General features: G+C 41.3%; 1 protein-coding gene across 1 annotated transcript in view; it reads right to left on the bottom strand.

The window, feature by feature from the left end:
• Nucleotides 1–17,264, bottom strand: part of neb (nebulin) — a 78,839-nt gene that overhangs the window by 13,893 nt on the left and 47,682 nt on the right. The window contains exons 99-125 of the mRNA XM_068736831.1: nucleotides 15,762–15,866; nucleotides 15,570–15,674; nucleotides 15,342–15,446; nucleotides 14,425–14,529; nucleotides 14,201–14,305; nucleotides 13,983–14,087; nucleotides 13,060–13,164; nucleotides 11,409–11,513; nucleotides 9,863–9,964; nucleotides 9,655–9,762; nucleotides 9,457–9,561; nucleotides 9,272–9,376; nucleotides 8,847–8,951; nucleotides 8,645–8,749; nucleotides 8,411–8,521; nucleotides 8,190–8,300; nucleotides 7,986–8,087; nucleotides 7,670–7,774; nucleotides 6,914–7,003; nucleotides 5,703–5,816; nucleotides 5,502–5,606; nucleotides 4,282–4,386; nucleotides 3,408–3,512; nucleotides 2,786–2,896; nucleotides 1,461–1,571; nucleotides 597–710; nucleotides 142–246 (exon numbers count right to left, since the gene is read on the bottom strand). Coding sequence (XP_068592932.1) covers nucleotides 142–246; nucleotides 597–710; nucleotides 1,461–1,571; nucleotides 2,786–2,896; nucleotides 3,408–3,512; nucleotides 4,282–4,386; nucleotides 5,502–5,606; nucleotides 5,703–5,816; nucleotides 6,914–7,003; nucleotides 7,670–7,774; nucleotides 7,986–8,087; nucleotides 8,190–8,300; nucleotides 8,411–8,521; nucleotides 8,645–8,749; nucleotides 8,847–8,951; nucleotides 9,272–9,376; nucleotides 9,457–9,561; nucleotides 9,655–9,762; nucleotides 9,863–9,964; nucleotides 11,409–11,513; nucleotides 13,060–13,164; nucleotides 13,983–14,087; nucleotides 14,201–14,305; nucleotides 14,425–14,529; nucleotides 15,342–15,446; nucleotides 15,570–15,674; nucleotides 15,762–15,866 — 2,859 coding nt within the window. The remainder of the gene's footprint in view (nucleotides 1–141; nucleotides 247–596; nucleotides 711–1,460; nucleotides 1,572–2,785; nucleotides 2,897–3,407; nucleotides 3,513–4,281; nucleotides 4,387–5,501; nucleotides 5,607–5,702; nucleotides 5,817–6,913; nucleotides 7,004–7,669; nucleotides 7,775–7,985; nucleotides 8,088–8,189; nucleotides 8,301–8,410; nucleotides 8,522–8,644; nucleotides 8,750–8,846; nucleotides 8,952–9,271; nucleotides 9,377–9,456; nucleotides 9,562–9,654; nucleotides 9,763–9,862; nucleotides 9,965–11,408; nucleotides 11,514–13,059; nucleotides 13,165–13,982; nucleotides 14,088–14,200; nucleotides 14,306–14,424; nucleotides 14,530–15,341; nucleotides 15,447–15,569; nucleotides 15,675–15,761; nucleotides 15,867–17,264) is intronic.

Here is a 17,264-nt window from a genome sequence, read left to right as displayed (position 1 = left end):
AGAGAGAGAGAGAGACAGAGAGAGAGAGAGAGAGACAGAGAGAGAGAGAGAGAGACAGAGAGAGAGAGACAGAGAGTTATAAAACAGATGTTTTCTTTAAAAGAAGCTTTTTGAGGATCGGGTTGGATTTGATAGTCCGACCTGGCTGATGATGTTCTTCATCTGCTGAGCGTGGATGATGTCTGGAGTGTCGATGACACTCGTGTAGCTGGCCCTGTCCATCTCAGCGGTGTGCTTGTATTTAGACTGAGGAACAGAGAACATCAGTGAGCACAGATTCAGACCAACAACGAAAACCAAAAGCACAGACCTGCTGCATGAGATATTTATGTATTAAAACCTACGGACGTTCTGGAGGACCTTCACAATACGCCAAGGCAATATTATTTCAGCATCCTCTATTAATAGTCCGTAACAAGTGTTAAAGCTGCATTCTCTCTAGTGTCCACCAGGGGGCGACTCCTCTGGTTGTATAGAAGTCTAGTCTAAAATGACTCTACTTCTCTCTTGATTTATTCCCTCAGTAAACATTGTAAACATGAGTTTATGGTCTCAACACAGCATGATGTTCATTTAGTACAGGAAGTGACTCAGACCTGACTGAGGATGTCAGTAGCGTTCCTCGCCCTCATGAAGTCCGGAGTGTCCGTAGCCAAAGCCATCATTCCCTTCCCCTTGATCTCCAGCTCCAGCGACTTCTTGTACTCTCTCTGCAGACATCACAGGTGACTCGTGTTACGTGAACGCTCCGTGTGATAACAGCTGACTACTAGTGAGGCGAGGGTTCACTCGACTTTATTAAGAGCGGGGCTGCAAAACCAAAAACCGTCGAGTGAACCGTGAATAAAGAAGAGTTAGAAGAGATTAGGAGGAGACAGCAGAGTGTGTGTGAAGCTCCACCCAAAAACTGAAAGGAAGTGTGTTAAAGCAAACATTTGACTTTCTATTATCTCAGTGTATTCACAGTGCTAGATCTATCATGCACTACAAAAAACAACCTGTAACAGCATGCAGAGCAGAACTCCACAGAGAAATTCAATAAAGTCAAATGAATTTAAGTCAAAGTGAATCTTTAAAGCCATCTTGAACCACAGCATTAAGCATGTTTTCTTCTTGTGCCTGAGTTACAGGCAGGTGCTATAGTATAAATATAAAGTCCAATATGTTTCATCAAAACATTAGATAAAACTAAATATGCTTTGAGTTTAAGGTTCAGAGAGAATCGTGGGAACATCAAACTTTCGAAGTCACAGAAGAAGGAGGCTGGCATATTAGTGATGTCATGAAGCAAGGACAAAGGTCAGAGTCACACCCAGCAGTGGTCCTGTTTAGAGGGGGGATTAAGCTCAGTTAAAGGGGAGAAGTCAGCGGTGATGCACCAGCAGCAGGTGGTTGTGAGGGGGGAGGGCACTCGGGATGAGAGCGCGATGCCGTTCTCATCGGCTCTCGGTCAGTCGTACCTCACACAGGATTTGAGTGGCATTCCTTGCTCTCAAACGCTCCGGAGTTTCCTCCAGTAAAGTTAGCCCTTTACCCTTCACTCCCTCCTCTAGATCCCTCCTGTACTCTTTCTACAGGACGGAAGAAGAACAGAGAGACTCTGGACAAAGGGAACACAAGGCAGGCCAGGCCGAGGCGTACAGACAGACGAACAAGACAAGACGCTTGTCCCGCTCTGAGCTCAAAGTCACCAAGCTCCAAGACAAAACACAGACGCTGATAGATTCAGAGTTCAGGTCCATCACATCACTACAACCAGGAGGAGACTCAGAGGAGGGATGGGAGGGATGAGAGGGCAACATGACCACGAGGCATCCTCCTTGATAGCCTCGATGACTGAGGTTTAAACAAGTTCAAATCTACAATCACAAGTCTCTTATTTACAGCCATTGTTCCTTCACTTGTGTCTTTTCCTTGTCTCTCAGTCCCTCCTACCGGGGGTGCATGGAGGGACGAGGCAACCCCGCGAGGAGAGAGGAAATGAGGAAATGAGACAGCTGTAAAGACTTTTGTCAGAGTTTGTGTCTGCACAGTGATGAAGTAGCTGTTTAACAAGCTGCAGTCTGTGGTTACACCGTGAACTGCGTCCACTTCTACTGCATTATCTGCATCTGTGTTCATTGATATTCTGATTGTGAATATCCCAGAATATGAGTATGATGTCTGTTTGAACACAGGGAATGATTTGTTAAGATAAATGTTTTGTATCAGATCCTCGCTCCTCAGAGAACAAATAAGAGATTTGGGATTCACCCATAACTCTGAAGTATCAGCAACAGATCGCTACAGATTATAGAACAGTGAATATTACAATCCAATCAGAGACTGGAGACATTGGTGACTTCAGCAAAGACTCCTGATAAACCACAACGTGAACCACATTTCATCAGAAACAACAACAACAACAACGTGACAACTCAAGTCAACAGTTCACATCTTTGGACTCACACCACAGCATGCAGACTCTACTCTGTTAACATGAAGCTGTTAGTCGTCTTCTGACTGTGAAATTAGGAGTCGGACGTGTAAACAGAGATATCAACACAAAGAAACAAACGGTACTAAAGTAAGGAGGGAGAGGAGAGATGACGATGCCTTATCAGGAGTTTAGGGACGTGAAGTGAATCATGCAAACAAACTAAAATCATGAAGGAAGAAGGAAGAACTTGTGAGATTAATATAAATAAGGAGGTGTAAAGGAAGGAGGGCCGAGGTTGTGATGTGGTCTTAGTATGATTATCAGGAGTGGGGGAGGTTCTCAGGGATACCTTGTCCTCTTAGTTACCTCACTGGCTATTTTGGTGGCGTGTCTGACATGTATCATGGCGGGGGTGACCTCCAACCCTGAGAGGTTCTTGCCCCTCATGTGCTCCTCAAAGTCCTTCTTATAGTCTTTCTATTGGCCGAAAAAAGACAAAGACAGAACTCAAATAACACGCGAGCAAAGCAGCGGTCACCTGACACCCGGTCTGCCGCCATTGTGTGATGACGCCGTGTCTTTAAATGTGCCGAGGTCGTGACGTGTGAGGCGTTTATTGAGACTCATTATAATCAAACACTGGAGACAAATGAACACTTCACCTTTGCCCTCTCTGCATTGTGGGAGTAAGATTAAGCAGTATAATATACGTAGTATATTATATAGTACAAACAGCGATACACACGGCGTTCATGACACACTTTACACTGCCTTCACACAGTTCTATGGTAAGATTTGTAATGTGTACTGTGATCACTACGACGCAGCATCTTGATTTCATAAACTGGCGTTAAAGGCACTGTAAAACAAGAAGAGCTGAAGCACATACATATATCTATAATAATACATATATACATACATATATATATATATAATACATTCCCCACAGAGGCTTGTGACAAAGTGTTTTGTGTTTCTGAGGAGTTACCTGACTCTGCATGTGCTGCGCCTCCTTAGCCGTCACATATGTGGGCGTCTCGAAGTCCAACATGGCCTTTCCCTTCTCCTTCTCATACTTCTCCTTGTATTTCACCTGCACACACACACACACACACACACACACACACACACACACACACACACACACACACACACACACACACACACACACAAACATAATGTCAGATAGTTTGACAAATGTCATGCAGGCACATAGTATTTAATGTCTGCATCCATTTCAGAAGTTAATACAAATAAGCTTATAAAGTCTGCACTAGCTGTCATAATGAATACACGCTGCGATGGATTACACTCTTAATAATATAATCATTTAACTTATATTCTACGGGCATGCATGGAAACTTGTAGCTGCTTAAAAAGTATTAAAATACTTCATGAAATCTAAAACACGACACCATCAGGGAATACAGTTACAGTAAAAGTGTATGTATATATATATATATATATATATATATATATATATATATAAAAATATATAAGCATAGTTTGAATGCATGCAAAACGCCTAATGCTGTCTATTTAACAATAAATCAATATTTATAAAGTTGAGGAATAATCTCAGATCAGTTGCAGGTATTTTTGTGAAATCCTTTACTTATTTATGTATCTTATGTATAATAAACCACGAGCAATATTAAACATAAATGTTACTATTTGATGCATTGTACCAGCTGAAAGCTAATTTACTTTCCAAAGCTGTGTTACTGTTATTGATAAACTAAGTCAACAGCAGCCTCCTGTACGAGCAGGAAATGAAGATTCATAAATCACATCATCGTCTGCGTAGAAGGTGTTTTTGGTGTTGTTGGGGTTTGTTGACCCCCACAGTCGGCTCCACTTACGCTGCTCTGGAGCTCAGAGGCCTCCTTGTGATGGAGCTGTTCTGGTGAGTCAGCGATCATGTGGTAGTGACCCTTACTCTCCTCAAACTTCTTCTTGTAGCAGTACTACGAGGGAATTCCCAGTAGAGTCAGACAGCTCACAACAAAACACTGTCTGCAGTTTACTCCCATCCATTACAAGAAAGTCTCATATTTTATGACAGAAAACTAAAATAGTAACATTATAATTGTGAAAACTACGTTGGCGTATCAGAACCTTTGTAGGTAAAAGAAAGATCATTACAGAGCCGGGGGAGGGGAGCAATATTCAGAGTAAAGAACGTTCAGATTTCAGTTGAACATTTATGAGAAAAAACTCACAAGTTAACCAGAATTCTTTAAATATTTTCTGAGATTATGAAATCATAAATTTGCGAGAAAAAAACTCAGAAATTCTGAGATTAAATCTGCAAATTTACGAGAAAACATCTCTGGAAAATAGTGTTTGTTTCTTATTTTTTGTTATTAAGGAACCACGTGGCGAGGTTGATGAAAATATACTATAAAATCAAATTCATCAATAAGGAAATACATGTGATTTTAGACCAGAATCACCACATTATGACCAGCATCCGGACTTTGAAGACACATTACAATATTGAGAAGAAAACAACAGTTTTCAAAGAAATTACATTAAAAACGTAAATTCACCAGTTTAACCAAAGAGAATATCCACATTTTTTTCTCATAAATTAACAATTTTAAGTTTTGAAAATGTGAGTTTGTTCTCAGAATATTACCCCCCCCCCCCCCCCGGCTCTGTAATGTATTCATTTTTACCTACAATGGCTCTAAAACGTCATTGTAGAAAACAGCTCTTAGCAATGTCAAAACACATGACATGCTGTCAAAACAATAAGCCAATATTAAAAAATGGTGGTTATTGTATGAAAAATTATCTAGAATCAAATATGGAGGAGCAGGGAGTTTTGTGTTAAGTGATCATTAATAAAAGATGAATTTGTATAAACAGGAGGAAATCGATCAAGAGGAGTGGAGGTTACAGGAGGCGGTTGTATGAGAGGGTCAGAGGTGAGGATCACTACCAGATGAGGCCACAGTGATGGATGTGTGGATGATGGATGTGTGGATGATGGATGAACCCATGAGGTGAAACACTGAGTTCAGACACAATGAAAGTGACTCCCAGCAGCCTCCTAAAGGAGGGCGGGGCATCTTACGCTGCTGGACAGCTTGCTGGTGCTCAGGTTGTGCTGCATGGACAGAGACTCCGCCATGTCGGTCACCGGCTTGTGGAGCTTCTTCAGGTCTCCCTTGTACTTCACCTGCACGGACACATTTACACATGAACGCCTGTCACAATCTTTGCGCGTGATATTCGGTCATTTCCTGACGTTTTTATGAAAGGGTTCATTACTCACGTCACTAGCCAACACATTGGCATCCTTCAACGTCTGGTAAATCTTACTGTTCTTCAGGTCATATTGTGGTTTCCTTCCCTTCATCTCCTTGTCAAACTTCTCCTTGTACTTCAACTATTGGAGGGGGGGGTATGTGAGAGTTAGTTACCAGTGGACGACTCACAGACCTCATCCAACGGGAAACATGTGGAGAACAACAAAATGCTTCTTTTTAAGTGTATAAAAAGGGACATGGTTTAGAAATGTTGCATAATGTAACAAATGTTACTCAAACTAAGTTTGCATCCCTTGTTATACAAGAAAAAAAAACAACTGTGGTCAAACTGTAGTATCCTCTGAATCTTCTCATGCATCACTTTGTTTCCACTTTTCATTCAGCGGTCAGTTAGTCTGCAGTTTGGCTCCAGGCTCGAGAAGAAGAACATGTAGTAGAATCAATCACTTCCTGGTTCATTTCTCAACCGAACCAAACTGGAGACGCTGATCAGACTTTGTGTCTTGCATCCAGTTTGAGGTGGACATCAGAAAGCATCTGTGAGCGACGAGCCTCTGACCGACATAAACACAACATTGACTTCATATACAATAAAGTATAAATATATATATAGTATATATATATATATGGAAGAGATAGGACGGTATGATTGTGGTCTTGAGGGAGCCTGGACAAAAAGACAGAAGAGAAATCCTTAAACATTAAACAAGACTTAAAAAACAAGTGTAAATCCAGCAGCAATATTAAAATGAATCTGTTCATTTAAATTTGTACCAACGTTTCAGGAAGTCTGCACTGACCTCGAGTGTTCAGATTAAAAAGGAAAGTCGACTGCCGGATAAACACGTGTTTTTTAGGTTTTTTTGTAGAGAGACAGAGACAGGAAGTGAGAGGAGTGAGAACGTTTTGACATGCAACAAAGTTCACAATGCTGGAATGGAACCCGGGACGTCGTGGTAACGCATGCTGCTCGGCATACGGGAATGAACCGCTGTCTTTGTTTGTCATGTTCTTCTAAAATGATCCTTGAGTAGATATTGGAACCAGTGCAACAAATGCAGTAATGCAACAATGAGCCACAGTCTGTGAGGGAAACCAAAGAACGGAGGTTGCACACAATGCTAAACTGCAAGAAAGATCAGTCAGTCAACAGATGGACGAGGGGGTTGGACAGAAAGACGGAGCAGATGGACCGCCGAGGCGTGAACCTCCTTACATCACTAGTCACGGCGCTCATTTTCTTAATGTGCCGCATCTGGGGGGTATCATAGGAAGCGGCTCCATGGAGGGAGGGCGTGGCCTCCACCTACAAAGCGCAGTGAGATGAAGGGATGAAAACACACAGACAAGGACACCATGGAAGAGGACAGAGAGACGAGGAGTAAGAAGAGTAGAGTACAGAGGACAGGAGGACGGAGGGAGAGGACAGGTTTCAGGATGGAGACAGTGATAATGAGCAGTTAAAACACAGAAATGTACTTTCATGGAGTCACAAGGACAGATTGAGATGAGGATTATAATGCAGGAGGGAAGATGAAGCGCTACGGAGGAGCTGCTAGTTTGATCGTTAGGCCTCCAGGCAGTGTGTGAAATACCAGAGCAGATGTTCAGGGGCCTCGAAAATCAGAAGACCAATATTTGTCACTTGCAATTGTCACTAAAATGTCTTTTAAAAGCGGACTAATGCCCAGCAACTGCAGAACATTTATTCACAAACATGAATAGTGTTTGCGAGAGACGACATAAACGACACAGGTTGGGTGAAGCGAGCTTCTTGGGAGATGGGACCCCCCCTATTGCTCACAGGGTATTTTGCACACTGCCTACAGGACTGCTGCTAAGTAAGCAATGCTGGTCTGACAGACAGAGGATCTTTGCAGGTGACTGATTCCATCACGTTGTATCCTAGGAGATGATAACGGTAGTGGAGAAGCAGCATGTCTGGCCTGGTTGATGTTGGGTTTCGGCGTACCTGGCTGGTCAGCTTGGACACCTCAGTGGCCAGAGTGATGTCTGGGCGGTGGACCAGAGAACCTCCGCGGCTCGCCGCCGCACGGGCCTTCTCACGATACCCGATCTGTTCAGAGACCAGACCAGAACAAGAATCAGCGGACCATGAAGCAGACCACAGGGGTGACTGCTTCCTGTCGTTTCGTCACGCAAACATCGGTTCATGCATTCATGGCTAACTGTGGGAGTGTCTATCAGGTTTGTGCACACTGAGATTCTGCACATTTCTGCCTGTGTGTGTGTGTGTGTGTGTGTGTGTGTGTGTGCTCTGTGGTTACCTCACTGATGAGCTTGGCAGCCTGAGTAGCCTTCTGTATGTCGGGGCGGTCGACCACGCTCGTGTAGTGGAGGTTGGCTTTGGCATCTTTCTTGTAGGCGATCTGTAGAGGCCGAGCAGAAAAACAGAGTACAGTACGCATCAAAACCTGTCCCGACGCTGAGACCGTGCGCCGTAAAGGAAACAAACGACATAATCGACTCACGTTGCTCTGACTCTTGGCCACGCCCATGGCGTGGCCAACATCAGGTGGAACAACCATGTTGTTATAAATGGACTTGCCCTTCTCCTTCTCAAACTTCGCTTTGTACAATTTCTGTAAAGAAGGAAACAAAAAAAGGAATGTCAAGGACAGCCGGACAAAACAAGTCCAGGACTACGAGTCGGCGGAGCTCCTTCGGTCAGGGGAAGGTGACTCGGTTGTACCCCGCTGATGAGCTTGTTGATCGCCTTGCTGTGAACGGTGTCACGAGTCTCCGTCAGGGTGGTGAACGAGCCGGACTGCATGTCCTTCTTACTGGCCGCCTTGTATTTGCTCTGAGGGGGAAAATCCATCACAACACATGTAGAGTTAAAGTCATGAAGACAGCCTCATAGTGCAACATATCTTACTCTTAACGTGAACAACAACTGGTTGTCTTTTGACTGAAGGAAACGTACCTCTGACGCCAGAGAGCGCACGGCCTTGGCGTGCAGGATTTGAGGAGTGTCACTGACGGCGACGTAGTGGCCCTTTGCCTTCTCGTACTTCTCTCTGTACTTCAACTGGAGAGCAACAGCGACGTGTCAACATTCAATTCTGAAGACAGTTGAAGTAATGCCATTCTTTTTTTTTATCACGGAAGACGTGGAGAAAACGAACCTCGCTGGCCATGTCTGTGTTCTTCATGTTCAGCAGGGTCAGCTTGTCGTCCACTACGGGGATCACACAGCCCTTCATGCTCTCTTTGTCGTACTTGTACTCGACCTGTCGGTGAAACGACGAGAGCAGAAAACAACCGTTCATCAAACAGAGGTACGATACAGTTTAAAAAGGACTAAAACACACTTCTCCTCGTGAAGACTGAGCTCTGAGCACTACTAGACACATGAAGGACCATCTCCATACAGAGATGTACAGATGAGCAATGAGACTTTAAAATGTTCGTTCGGTCCCTGGCTTTGTGTTCACGGTGATAAAACGCTGATCTAGTTATTGCTTCTTTTACAACAACCCTGTTGGCTGTTGTTGAAATGAAGAACCACAAAGAAGAAGAAGAAGAAGAAGAAGAAGAAGCATCAACTCACATCACTCTGCTGCAGGGAGTTCTTGGCAGCATTGAGGAAATCGGGTCTGTCTACCGTCCAGATCCACTTGTTCTTGGTCGCTTCATACTTCTTCTTGTAGGTAAGCTAAAAAAACAACAACATTGAATGAATATTCTCAGGTGTGTTGAGTTCAACTGGAATCACTAGCGGCTGAAGACGCTCACATTGGTGATGTTCTTGTAGGCCTCCTTGGCAGCACGGATGGAATGAGCCTCGGGGTCTATGTTGATCTGGGCCTTGCTCTTCTCATAAACTTCTCTGTACTTCAGCTGCAAGATGCATGAAAATAAAAACACCGTCAAACACAAAAACACGCGTTTCATATTTCATAAGCGTGTGCGGCCAGTCTGAGCGCGACCTACATTGCTGGTGATATCCTTCACCCTCTTCATGTGCTGTTGGTGGGGAGTGTCAAAAGGTAAGGTGTATCCCTTCGCCTTGGTCTTGTTGTACTCCATCTTGTAGATGACCTAAGGAATGATCGTCACCACACAGTCAGGAAACAATTCAAAAGACAGCGAACATAAGGACATCACTAAGCACTTTGTCTGATAGAAACATTGAACTCACATCTGTGATCTTCTTGCCAGGTCTGTGGGCCTCGTACTCGGGAGTCTCCAGAATGGAGGTGAACTTGTCCTTGACCCGTTCGTACTGCTCCCTGTACCTCCACTGATGGAGGACGACGACGCGAGAAAGTTAGTAACGCTCGAGAAAATCCATTCTTCACTGTAATCATTTATTCATGTGTGTTCTGACAACGTGTTTCTAATCTAAAGCAACGACAAAAAACTATCCATGAAAAAAGGTAAAAGAGGCGAAGATGAGAGACAAGAAGTCACATTTCAAATGATGTCCTCCGAGTCAACTCAGGTGAAGACGTTTGAGTTATTACATAATAAAAAAACAGATTCTTTTGTTTTTCTTGGATAGTTCTCCAGCAGAACAAGATTAAAATAATACGGTATGTTTGATGAGTGAAGTGGTGACGTGCAACAAGTTTATGAAAGCATGCTTTATGAAACATGCAGAAACATAGAGGGATCTTTTCCAGATGAAGATGAAGACGAGGACACGTGTTACCACTGTTCAGTAGAGTCCACGGAGCTCACGGTGGAACAGCAGCGCATCTCACGCTGCAGCTCACTGAGTCTGAGGCTTCAGTGAAGAACTCAAAGGCAACTCAGAAAGTTTGACTTGGAGCTATCACCTCCTCAGAGTAATTTGGCAGCTGAAGTTTGACTCTGTGAAGAACAACCGCAACGCTATATTGGTTGAAATACATTGAATTGTAACTATAAAGAATATTCTCTAACGCTGGTCGATTGGTAGAAGGAGGAACTGAGGATATTCCTTCTGGAAAAGATGCCGAGGGATTTAAGATATGAGAACCGGTCTGGGTCCTGGTGGACCCCTCTGGACTAGACTTTGTTCTCCCTACTTAACAACACTAGAAGTGACTACATGTTTAGATACATGATATCTTATCTGCAGTTTAAGATGAGTTAAATATGGCTGAACCGGATAGTTCAAAGCTTCATTCATAACGTTTACATTCATATTTTAAAGGCGGTATTTGTGCTCAGATCAGGCTTCACTGATAGTGTTCCTATGACAACATATTTGTTGAATTAGATTCCAGTGGTGGCTACGTAGGATTGTCTCAAAACATTTCCAATAACTACAGAGCGTTGCATTAAGTCCAAAAGACACAAGCTATTTTAAAAAAGACAGATGTAATAATTCTAAATTCAAATGTTTTTATCTAACAAACTATTCTGCTTCAATCCATATTTGGTGGATTTTAGCCTTTTTAAGCCTTCAGTCAATGCCTACAATAACAAAAAATGTATGTTTTAGTAGCTTCGTATGTCCAAAAAAGAGGACATTTGGGAAAGTCCTTAACGGTTGGATGATCAACGAGACATGAAGAGGAGTGAGCAGGTGATGGACGGATCACAGCATGAAGAGGAAGGTGGAATGTGTGGAAGTTAAAACCCCTTCAGGAGTCAAAGGGGTCTGAATGGAGGTGGTTTCTACAGGAGGATGACCCGGTGACCACTCAGGGACCAGGTTCTGCTCGTCACCACGAGGTCACCGCTCTGTGTCCGTTTACCTTGCTGCTCAGAGTGGACTGGTGAAGGGCTGTGAGGATGTCAGGGCGCCGGATCTCATTGCAACCGCTCTTTAGCAGATCCTTTGCTTTGGTTTTATACCTTGCCTGTTCACACACACACACACACACACACATACACAAAGCATGCCAAAGTTGAGGACACGTGAACAATAACAGCAGTGACACTGGGAGGACTGGAGAAGAGCTCCGGAGGTCCAAGTGTGACGGAGGAGCTGTTTGTCCTCATCTGTGCCTTCAGAGTGACAGAAAGCTTTATATATTCAGAAGCTTGACGATCAAATTATTAGTGAATATTCGGGTCGATTTAGATCGCCAGATGTTTCTTGAGAAAATATCCCAAAAATTGTTGTTTATGCTGGTTTATGTTTTGTGAGGAAAATATGTAGAACTCCTAATTATCAATTGTTGGAAGTCAGTTTGGTGCGAGAGAAGTAAGAAGAAAATGGAGAGGCAGCGGCACATGGAATTAAATGAAAGGACCAAAGGATCCTCGCACCATTTGGCATCTTAACAATAGAATACAATCTGTGTTTGTTTCAGCTTGTGGCCCAGCATTAAGCTTCAGGTTTGGCCTTCAGAAGGAAAAAGGTTTGGGCCCCCTTGGATCAATCTGTCTCTCTCTGATGGCACAGATAAAGGAGAGTCCTGCTCACTCAACGGAGCCGTCCAGCTCTTTGAGTGGCGCCGTTTACAACGACCTAAAGGAAAACAGACGGACCCACGAAGAGAGAAACGCGTCGCGTCTGAAGCTCTATCATGCGACGACCTCATGCACCGGTGCTGGAGGTTCTGCAGGACCGGACTTGCAGCGGAGGAGGCGGGCCGGGTTGGTACGCGGCGGCGAGAAGGTGCCGTTTACCTGGCTCATCTTGTTGTTCGCTCTGGCCAGAATGTATCTAGGATCGTCGGTGGTTATGGTGAACTTATCCTTGGCTTTCTCATAAGTAGCTCTGTAGGATCTCTGCTCAGAACGTCAGAAGGTAGTTAAAGACAAACGTCCACAAAACAACGAGTACGTTTTCACGTGATCAGGCTTTCCAGTAGTGGAGTAAAGTACATTCACCTGAGTAGTTACATTTTCTGCTACTTTATCTTTCTACTCCGCTACATATTGTTACTTTTACTAAATGTATCTGACACTTTTAGATACTTTGATGCAGTACCAACGTATACTTCTCATCTACCGTAGTTTACAAAGTATCTCATTTTGGCTCCACAATGAAGTCTATTTGTAGTGATAAAAACTAAATATTACAACATTCTATCACAACACTACATTTTGAAAGGAGCCATTCCACATAATACATAAAACTGTGGTATGTCTAGGATCTGAGTACTTCCTCCATCACTGAAACAAGTTGATATAAAGAACATTAGACACATTTCTATACACTTGGTATTATGGTTACCTATAACAAGAGCAGGTAATAAACATTACAGTCAATAAACGTAATAATAATACTATGAATTCACAATCTTTTACCTCCAAGCTGAGAGTCCGATAGAGATGCACAGAAACAGAGAAGTGGGATTAAAATATCTACTTAACAAATGAGCTTCAACAAAGTAACTACAACAATGTTTGTATCTAGAAAGCTAAATGACTGAGTTTGAGACGGAGGGGACTCACATCGTCGATGAGGGTGGAGGCATACTTGGCGGCCTGGAAGAACGGAGAGTCGCAGGTGTACTTGAAGTTGCCTCTGTTCTTCTCAAAGGAGGATTTGTAGAGTCTCTGTCAGCAGGAAGTGAAACGGTCATTAGGAACACATTAGGAACTCATTAGGAACTCACGGCTCTGTTAAAGGTCCCTTCATGTAGCACAATGGAAAAGGCGTGTTTGTATCCAGGGCTCAAAGTGGCTTACCGTGTTTATGCATGTTTGAACATAAACACAATGTGGAGGCTGACTACTCACATATCTTCTGGAATTGTACAGAGATAAGGCTATATTTGGAAAAAATGTTTTAGGATATGAGATCCCTGAACACCTGCCCTGTGATGCATCTTGGGAACATTAAAAGTGTTTTGCTTGCAGGAAGTAAGAAAGCCGTTAACCGGAGATTGGCTTAATGTAAACATTCCAAAAACAGGAACAGGAGCTGGAGATTGTCCAAGACATGTTTGTTATGGAAAAGTTGACATACCTTCTGAGAGTCATGGGGAACAGATTTAATAAGAACGGGAAGAAATGGAAGGCTGTAATAAGAGTAATAAAATAATTATTTAACTAAAGCAAGTTTAGTCTTTAAGCTTTTTTGGGGCGTTATAGAAATAATTATGGTCCAAAAATGTTGTAAAAATGCATAATTTTAAGTCAAAAAGCTTCTTGAAGGAGGACCCCGAAACCCAATATCTTTGATTATATTCTATTTACTAAAGAAATTCAGAATGTGGGCTGATAATGATGCTGAAACCAACATGTGAATAAGGAGAGTACAGCCACATAATAACTTTAAGACATCACAAGAAGTATGTTCTATGATATGAAATAAAAACAAACATCACATGATTGATAGATAAGATAAAAGATGAACTGAATGGATCTCTCACCTCACTGTACAGCGTCTTGTTCTTCTCGGCCCGAACCAGCTCAGGCGTGTCCCACACGAAGCAGCCGATACCCTTCAGCCACTCCAGGTCCTCCTTGTACTTCACCTACAGGGGAACATTAAAACACAGGGTTTTTATTCAAATATCAAAGACCCTATTTGCCATTGTATTGTATCTACTGTGGGAGTAAATATTTCAAAAGCGGGCTCAGAACTCACGCTGCTGACGTTCTCGTTGGCAATTCTGCTGAAGAAGAACTCAGGGCGGTCGGGGATGGACTTCCATGTTCCCAGAGAGTTTATGTACTTTTCTCTGTATTTCACCTGAGGAAGAGGAACAAAAAAAACAACTGAAAAATGATCTTAAATGTTTCGTTACCATCGTGTAAATATAAGATGAATGAATGACTATAATAATGAATCAGCTGGTGTCCACTGCTGACCTCGCTGACGTCATCGGTGACTCTGCGGTGGTAGGTGATGTCCAGAGCGTCCTTCACCGTGTGGTAGTGGCCCTTAGCCAGCTCAAAGGTCTCTTTGTAACGCAGCTGCAGATCAAACACAAAAGACACAAATTCATCATCCACAAGAGTAAAAACACTTTTATGGTATTTGTATTTATATTTTTGCTGTATTTCTCTTCTGTTCTATAATTTGTTCTTACTATCTTTATGTTATGCACCAGTACACCAAAGCAAATGCCTTGTATGTCAAATCTTACGTCTCAAAGATCATAAAACATGGGATTGCCATGCTTTTTTGAAAACAAGCACTTGTGAAGTCAAAAGACGCATTAAGCATAAAATATAATAAAATAACATTTAAAATTCTAATTAAATAAATTAAATCAATAATACTCATAGTTAATGAATTAATTAAAAACATAACAGCAACAGTAATTATAATAATAATGATAATAATCGTCATTATTATTAATAATTAATAATTATTATTATTGTATAACTTTACCTACAATATATTCTTGCCTACATGTCAAAGAAAAACAGATCTCTAACCCATAAACAGGTAGAAATAAATTCACTCGAGATGAAGTGTGTCTTTTCACTGATTTGTATTTCTAGTATTTTGTGGTTTTAGTTGAAAGTTCTGAGTAATGTGACGAATCTCCATTCACCAATGAAATTCTGAGCTTAAAGACTAGTTTCTTCAGGTTTAACTTTAAGGTGTTATAGACTTCTTCTCTGAAAGCAACACTGATCGGTTAATATCAAATATTCACTACAAAGTCCTATAATTTAATTTGATATTTTCACACTCACACACAGGTTTACTGCTAAAGGAAAGGTTTATTAATCATTAAGTGCTCTGAATATTATTGTTTCGCCAATGAGGAACTCACATCACTGGACTGGAGGTAGGCTTTCTTGGCCCGGATCAGGAGAGGAGTGTCAGCGATGGCGGTGTACCTGTGCTTCATCTTCTCATACTGGTCTTTGTATTTGTTCTACGGGAAGAAATAAGAGGAGAGTTTGATTATACTTGTTACATAATCACTGGCATTGTTAACATATACTTTAATTCTACAGGTGATGAAGGTACGATGAGAAGAAACAAGGAAAAGACTCACATCACTGTAGATCACTTTCATTCTTCTAGAATGGCCCATGTGTGGAGTTTCAATCTCTTGAGTGAAGTGAGATCTCTCCTTATTGGCCACATTGGTGTACTGGAACTGTAGAGAAACAGATGCTCATTAGACTATCAGCAAAAGAAAAATACATCGATACACTCAGTGAGTGACGGGGGATTTAGAACTTGCTTTGTTAGTCAGCTGCTGGGCCCATTTGGCTCTCAGGATGTCCACAGAGTCCACAGTGGTGGAGACCTTCGACATTTCCTCCTTGCTCTGGGCTTTGTAGATCATCTGAAAATGGAGGAGCAGAAAAAAAAGTCTCAGATGTGTCACCATGTTGGATTTGTGACAAACAGAACACAAACCTCTGGATGTGATGCCAGATATTTAACCAAGACCTGAAGCAATAATCTGGAAGTTCTAATCTACATAAATATCTTTTAAATCACAATCTATCGCACAATGAGGTAACACAAGGGTGATAAAAGTATTTATATATTTGCAGTATTATGAACTGAGAACAAAAAAAACAGTATCTACTGATGCAGCTTCACATTAAAAGCATTTAGCTGACTTTTATTATGAAGTATTGACAGGAAATGCAACTTGTTTGTCGGTGAGCTCGACACCGACCGCTAACTGAAACTAAATGTAAATCATGTGCTCTAAACTAAATGTAAATCATATGCTCTAAACTAAATGTAAGTCATATCCTCTAAACTAAATGTAAATCATGCGCTCTAATCTAAATGTAAATCATGCGTTCTAAACTAAATGTAAATCATAAGCTCTAAACTAAATGTAAATCATACGCTCTAAACTAAATGTAAATCATATCCTCTAAACTAAATGTAAATCATATCCTCTAAACTAAATGTAAATCATACGCTCTAAACTAAATGTAAATAATACGCTCTAAACTAAATGTAAATCATATCCTCTAAACTAAATGTAAATCATATGCTCTAAACTAAATGTAAATCATATCCTCTAAACTAAATGTAAATCATACGCTCTAAACTAAATGTAAATCATATCCTCTAAACTAAATGTAAATCATATCCTCTAAACTAAATGTAAATCATATGCTCTAAACTAAATGTAAATCATATGCTCTAAACTAAATGTAAATCATATCCTCTAAACTAAATGTAAATCATATGCTCTAAACTAAATGTAAATCATATCCTCTAAACTAAATGTAAATCATATCCTCTAAACTAAATGTAAATAATACGCTCTAAACTAAATGTAAATCATATGCTCTAAACTAAATGTAAATCATATCCTCTAAACTAAATGTAAATCATACGCTCTAAACTAAATGTAAATCATATCCTCTAAACTAAATGTAAATCATATGCTCTAAACTAAATGTAAATCATATCCTCTAAACCAAATGTAAATCATATCCTCTAAACTAAATGTAAATCATACGCTCTAAACTAAGCTGAGCTTGTTTATAAGATATTTAGTCAAAGCTGATCTAAAGTCAAATTGAATTGCTCCCAATTTTAAGCCATTGACTGGCCTGAAAATAAATAAAATAAAACTAAATAAAATCATCAAACTAAAAAGACATTAAACATGTACAAAGAAAACAACAACCCAGTAAATCTGGGACCTGAATGAATTAAACCACATTTTGCTGTTTCCACCAATAAAAGGATAAATCAACCAGTAATCTGA

The sequence above is a fragment of the Cebidichthys violaceus genome, unplaced genomic scaffold (assembly GCF_023349555.1).
Source record: "Cebidichthys violaceus isolate CVI_PGR_0920_01 unplaced genomic scaffold, fCebVio1.0.p SCAF_11, whole genome shotgun sequence".
Lineage (NCBI taxonomy): Eukaryota > Metazoa > Chordata > Actinopteri > Perciformes > Stichaeidae > Cebidichthys > Cebidichthys violaceus.
Note: the sequence above shows the minus strand (reverse complement) of the source record. Positions and strands in the feature narration are given on the sequence as shown.